The sequence below is a fragment of the Chiloscyllium plagiosum genome, unplaced genomic scaffold, assembly GCF_037043375.1.
Source record: "Chiloscyllium plagiosum isolate Xiang-an unplaced genomic scaffold, Cpla_swu_hap1 HiC_scaffold_4, whole genome shotgun sequence".
NCBI lineage: Eukaryota > Metazoa > Chordata > Chondrichthyes > Orectolobiformes > Hemiscylliidae > Chiloscyllium > Chiloscyllium plagiosum.
The window spans coordinates 95,345,969-95,352,556 of NW_028270142.1; the positions used below are offsets into that span (position 1 = coordinate 95,345,969).

Consider the following 6,588-nt stretch of genomic DNA (forward strand, 5'->3'; position numbering starts at 1 on the left):
TTGGGTTGGGATATCTGGTCGGCATGGACGGGTTGGACCGAAGGGTCTGTTTCCATGCTGTACATCTCTATGACTCTATGACTCTATCAGCATTGAACTTTTCTAAACATCAGCAAAATATACGAGAATGTAATAAATGGGAGCAGTACCATTCAGTCCTTTGAACCTGCTACACCACTCAATAAAATTACTGCTGACCTTTCACTTTCTGGTCCCCTCTCCATAATCCTTCGATTTCCTGAAGCCAATGATCTGTCTATCTCAAACTTCAACAATGATACGCTCAACCTCTACTGGCCTATCCCAGGGTAAACAATTGCAAAGACTCACAACATTTCATGAATTTCTCAGTCCTGAATGATCTAAAGTCCCTATACTTGAACTGTGCACAGGTATCCAGGTGTGAACTCACCAAGACCTCATACAATTGCTAGTAGAACACAACTCTCTTACACTTCATTCCTTTTACAATAAAGCAAGCATTTTATTTTCTTATTTCTTGCCTCAGCACTGTAAAAATCAACAAAAACTCACAACATATCTTGTTTTTGTCAATTCACTCACTTGCAGCCCCATTCAAATTAGTCAGACTCACTGTGGATCAATTCCTCACAGCCTAACCTGAATATAAAAGGCAGGAAAAAACAGTCAAAGTAGGGATCAACCCTTTAAAGTTTGGGATAGTTGATTTTGATTGTCTTTGTTCACTTGTTAAATCTCCTTCAAAAAAAACTTGGCACTTTCAAGAATATGACCTCTAACTGTTCACTTAATTTCCTTTTGGGAAAGACATTCTGTAAAAAGGTATTTCTAAGTGTCAAGTATAGATCACTAAGCAATCTGTGTACAGTGTCTCTGCAGCTGGTTCTACTGTATGTGTGAATTTGGAACGGAAATATAAACCATTCAATAAGCTAATATTTGCAACTCTTTGTGTTTCGAATTCCATATTCCCATCTCCTGCCAGCAATCTTTGATTCATTTTCCGAACAAGAACCAATCCTCCAATATTACAAGCACCAACATTTGAAACATAGAGTTCCAAAGTTGCACTATCCTCAGAAAACAAAACTACTGTCATCTCTGTCTTAAACTGGGGACCCCAAATTTAAAACAATGTTCTGTACTAATCTATATGAAAAAGAATAAGCAAAATACTGCAGGTGCTGGAAATCTGAAATCAAAACAGAAAGTGCCGGAGAAATTCCTCAGGTTCAGTTTAAGCAGAGTAATCAGCTATGAAGTGTTGACTCTGCTTTGCTCTGCACAGATTTTGCCAGACCTGATTTAGATTACCTACAGTGTGGAAACAGACCCTTCGGCCCAACAGGTCTACACCAAACCTCCGAAAAGTAACCCACCCAGACACATTCCCCCACTCTACACTTACCCCTGACTAATGCACCTAACACCATGGGACAATTTAGCAAGGCCAATTCACTTGACCTGCATATCTTTGGATTGTGGGAGGAAATTGGAGCACCCAGAGGAAACCCATGCAGACACAGGGAGAATGTGTAAACTCCACACAGTCGCCTAAGGTGGGAATCAACCTGGGTCCCTGGCGCTGTGAGGCAGCAGTGCTAACCACTGAGCCATTGTGCCACCCAAACCCTGTTGCATTTCTTCAGCAGTTTCAGTTTACATTCCACATGCATATTCTTTTTCCACAGAAAGGAAAACGGAATGCTGGCCTTTGTTTCAAAGAATACAAGTATTTTTCTAAGGAAAGATATATTTGCATTGACAGTTCAGTGAAGTTTCATTCTGTTGATATCAAGTATGGAGATACTGTCTTATGAGGAGACGTTGAGTAGGTTGGGCCTGTGCTCACTCAGAAGAATGAGAGGTGGTCTTACTGAAACATACAAGATTGTTAGGGGACTTGGCAATGTAAATATGGAAAGATTGTTTCCCTTTGTAGGAGAATCAAGGACCAGAGGACATACTGCCAAAATAAGGGGTCATATTTTTAAAACAGAGATGAGAAGGGATTTCTTCTCTGAGGTCAGGGAGTCTGTGGGATTCTTTATTGCAGAGGTCTGTTGAGGCTGGGACATTAACTGTATTCAAGGCTAAGGTTTTTAATCAGTAAGTGGGTCAAAGGTTATGGGGAAAAGGCAGGAAATGGAACTGACGGTTATCAAATCGACCATGACCTCGTTGAATGGTGGAGCAGACTTCAGTAGGCTGATTGGGCTACCTCTGCTTCCATACCTTAAGGTCTTATATGTAAATGTTACTCCCACATCCACCTTGTCAACACGATTCTGGATCATACAAACTTCACTCAAAATTCTACATTGGAGTAAGGTAAACTTTAATGGTATTAGTCAGGAACTTCCAAAAATTGACTGGGAGAGGCTGTCCGCAGATAAAGGGATGGTTGGAAAGTGGGAGGCCTTCAAAAATGAGATAATGAGAGTCCGAAACAGTATGTTTCTATTAGTACAAAGGGCAGGGCTAGTATATGTAAGAGGATTACATTAAAATTGAGGCTCTGATCAAGAAAAAGAGGGAGGTATTTGTCAGGTATAGATAGCTGGGATCAAGTGAATCTTTACAGGAGTACAAGGGATGTAGGAGCACATTTACAAGTGAAATCAGGAGGGCAAAAAGGGGACATGAGACAGCTTTGGTAAATAGGGTTAAGGAGAATCCAAAGAGATTCTACAAAGACATTAAGGGCAAAAGAGTAACGAGAAAGAAAACAGGGCCCCTTAAAGATGAATGAAGCTGCCTATGTGTGGAACCACAGGAGATGAGTGAGATGGTAAATGAATATTTTGTTTCATTATCTACTGTGGAGAAGGATATGGAAGTTATGGAACATGGGGAAATTAACAGTGATGCGTTGAAAGGAGTACATATTACAAAAGATGATGTGCTGGAGGCCTTTAAATGTATAAAGATGGATAAATCCCCGTGCCCGGATTAGGTGTATCCCAGAATTTTGTGTGAAGCTAGGGAAGAGATTGCTAGGCCCCTTATTGAAATGTTTGTAGCATCGTAGCCACAGGTGAGGTGCCAGAAGACTGGAGGTTGGCTAATGTTGTTCCATTATGTAAGAAAGGCTGTAAGGAAAAGTCCAGGGAACTATAGATGTGTGAGCCTAACATCAATGGAGGGTACGTAAGAGGAATGGACTCTGAGGTACAGGGCTTACGTGCATTTGGAAAAGCAAGGACTGATTAGGGATAGTCAACATGGCTTCGTGTGTGGGAAATTGTATCCCATTAGTGCAGTCGGTGATGAGTGTATGAAACGAGCTACCAGAGGAGGGGTAGAGGCTGGTATAATTACAACATTTAAAAGGGATCTGGATGAGTACATGAATAAGAAGGATTTAAAGGGACGTGGACCAAATGCTAGCAAATGGGACTAGATCAGTTTACAATATCTGATTGGCATAGACTGAAGGGTCTGTTTCTATGCTGTATGACTCTGCAAATCTTTTTTTCTAAATTCCAGTGAAATCATGCCCCGTCTGTCCAATTATTCCTTATCATGCCTGATCACTCCAGCAAACCTGCTGGGAACCACCTGTAATGCATTTATATCCTTTCTTTTGTAAGGTGCACAAAGCTACACAACACCAGGTTATAGTCCAACAGGTTTATTTGGAATCAACCTATTTGGATTTCAATCAATTTGGATTCCAAATAAATCTGTTGGACTATAACCTAGTGTTGTGTGATTTTTACCTTTGCTCACCCCAGTCCAACACCGGCATCTCCACATCAAAGTTGTACATGATACTTGAGAGGTGGATTTACCAAGTCCCAGTACAAGTGAGTCATAATCTCTTTACATTCATTAAAACGACCACAGCGAATGCTGGAGAAACTCAGTAGGTATGGCAGTATCTGTGGAGAGAGAAAAACAGAGATGACGATTGGAGTCCAAGGTTCAATACCTCCGATGACATCTCGTGTGTGAGTGTATTATCTTTGCTTCTTGCTTCTCTGAAACACCATTTGTCATTAATATTAATTTGTGTGGGTGGGGTTGGGAACACACCTAGTTCCCACCCAGTCTCTGACGTTGTGATCTGGGATTGGTTTGTGTCTTTTACACGTGGTTCTGAGCTGCAGGAGCTTTAAGAGCCAGAGGGCTGGGGCAGCGTGGCTAGTGTACGGGGCTTAGTGCGTACTTGGTGTCTGTAGCTCAGTTGATAATAAGCAAGAAAAATGGTCGAGGCGTTTGTAGGCTCTTGGACTTTGCAAAAAAGCGAAAACTTCGACGATTACATGAAGAATCTGGGTGAGGCTTCTGCATTTTATCTTGTGCTTTGCTGCTGGTGGTGGGGGGAAATGTAAGATGTATAGTTTTTTGTTTGTTAGGGATCAGTTCCGCCGCTCTGGCTGACTGTGTGTTTCCCCAGTCCCGGAGTCCAACCGAGCGAAATTCTGTACGTGCAGCTCCCCTCCAGGCACAGTGCCACCGAATTGAACGGTGTGGCTTCACTCCGAGCTCATTGTGCAGGATTCAATCGGGAGAAAGCATGCTAGAAAGTAGCAGCTGGCTTGTTTCCCCCCCCCCCCCCCCCTGTCTTTTTTAAAACGTAGTAGGGCATTTGCATCGACTCTGATTTAGCAGCCATGAATCCTGTTCAGGTCATTGGAACGACGGGTGGGAACGTGCTCTGGTCATTTCGTACAAATTCAACAGTACTACTAAATGTTGCATTTATTTTTCATTTTCCCCCGCTGTATTTCAGACGTGAATCTCGTGCAGAGGAAACTTGCTTGCTCTGTGAATCCCCAGACTGTCATTTCTGTCGAAAACGATGTAATCACTATAACAACCAAGAGCAAAATTAAAACGACAACGATCAAATTCAAGCTGGCAGAGGAATTTGACGAAACCACCGCAGACAATCGGTTAACTAAGGTTTGTTGACCGAGCCCGGCATCTCTTTCGAATGGTTGGGTGTACGATGTCAGCGGTGAAGTGACCTCTGTGTTTTTATTTCACATTCCCAACAGACTACTGTGGTATTGGAAAACGGCAGATTGGTCCAAACACAGAAGTGGAGTGGAAAAGAGACAACCCTGGTTAGAGAATTGAAGGATGGCAAAATGATCTTGGTAAGAACTTCACTGCCCTAGAATCAAACAGTGACTACCGATAACAAAAAAAAAGTGACAATGGATATTAATTGGGTGACATTTTCTAGTTGTGAAGTGCTTGTAATAGAATTGCTATGGATAGTCGAACTAAAGGGCACATTTAATGCAAGAAATTTAGAACAGTGGATTTTAACAAACTTACTGAAGTCTTTCCCTTTTTGCAAATCAGATTTGCACCATGGGCAATGTGGTGTGTACCAGAGAGTACGTGAGGACCAAAGATGATTAACAAGGAAGATGAATTCTACTCAACAACATCCATTTGTTTTTGCTGCTTTTCTACTGGACCTTCCCTAAGTATTATGCATCACTGGGACTGTTCTTTCATGGCATTTACTGAGTAAAGTCAGATTTTGCAAGTTACAGATACACTTTAACAGATACGGTGCTGGATTGTCATCATACTGATTTTGTGACTGAACTCATTACTGCTATTTGTAAAAGTTATGTTTATTGAAATAACAAATGGACAGACTTTGCATTTTTCTTTTCAGACAAAACATTACAAATTTTTAAAAACCTTATTACTTTCCAATATGAATATGCTGGACTAAAATTGTGCTCAAGAAAAGAATGACTTGGCACCAAAATAAGCATTTGAGTACTATATTTTTGGCAGCTAATTGTTTGTCATATTACGATTGCTTGCTTTACAGACTGAAGGTAATGTGCAGCTATCTTGTCTGAAACCTTTGCTGTTTTTTTTAATTGCTGGCATTGACATATTGACATTTCTTCTCCTCTTTCCCCCCCCCCCCCAGTATTATTAGACCTTTTTTCAAATGGTGCAGCGTTTGGATATAGAACAGCCCAGTGTACAACCAGAGTGCAAAGACTGTCCAACCTTGGCAACTCTTAATAAAAAAAATATGTACTACACAATATCAGTCTGTTTTTTTTTATTTAAACAGTGTTGCAGGCTTTGGTGTCAATGGACAGAATGGAATAATCTGTTTTGGGAATAAATTTTAGTTTGAGGAAGGTACCTATAGAATTTCTAAAATGTTTTAACTTGTGTCCTTTGTATTGCTGATTATGATTTTAATCAAAAGTGGTATAATTTGAAAAATTGTTACACCTTTTGAGAATCTTTGCAAATTGTGTGAATAAATGGGGCTTTAAGTCAAATTTGCATTTGTCATAGTGGGAGCTTAATTTACTTACCATACCTGGGGGACATCTTACAATAGTCTGTGGATAGAGAACTTTTAATAATTTTTGTCCATTGTCCTTTTGACCTGACTTAACTTTATTGCCTCTCCTAGATTTCCAGTAGCAACATTAATTGGATTTGTTAGTTTGAAAATGGCTGGACTAAAAGATTGCAACATCTGTTGACTTTAGTTGGACAACTGCAAAGTTAATGTCAATTCCTGACCTGATGATTAGATTAGACTAGATTCCCTACAGTGTGGAAACGGGCCCTTCAGCCAAACAAGTCCACACCGATCCTTCG

General features: G+C 40.7%; 1 protein-coding gene across 1 annotated transcript; it reads left to right on the forward strand.

Annotated features, from left to right (window-relative positions):
* The first annotated feature begins 4,104 nt into the window (after positions 1 to 4,104).
* On the forward strand, positions 4,105 to 6,014 carry LOC122549036 (fatty acid-binding protein, liver). The gene is made up of 4 exons (XM_043688187.2): positions 4,105 to 4,263; positions 4,721 to 4,893; positions 4,989 to 5,090; positions 5,302 to 6,014. The coding sequence occupies exons 1-4, from the start codon at positions 4,191 to 4,193 to the stop codon at positions 5,359 to 5,361; spliced, it is 408 nt and encodes a 135-aa protein (XP_043544122.1). The 5' UTR covers positions 4,105 to 4,190; the 3' UTR covers positions 5,362 to 6,014.
* The last annotated feature ends 574 nt before the right edge of the window (positions 6,015 to 6,588 follow it).

What these genes read in the sequence shown, in the direction of transcription:
- LOC122549036 (XM_043688187.2), top strand. Translation starts at nt 4,191, where the DNA reads ATGGTCGAGGCGTTTGTAGGCTCTTGGACTTTGCAAAAAAGCGAAAAC. An exon ending in CAGACAATCGGTTAACTAAG is followed by an intron (nt 4,894 to 4,988) that starts GTTTGTTGACCG and finishes CATTCCCAACAG; the next exon opens with ACTACTGTGGTATTGGAAAA. An exon ending in AGGATGGCAAAATGATCTTG is followed by an intron (nt 5,091 to 5,301) that starts GTAAGAACTTCA and finishes TTTGCAAATCAG; the next exon opens with ATTTGCACCATGGGCAATGT.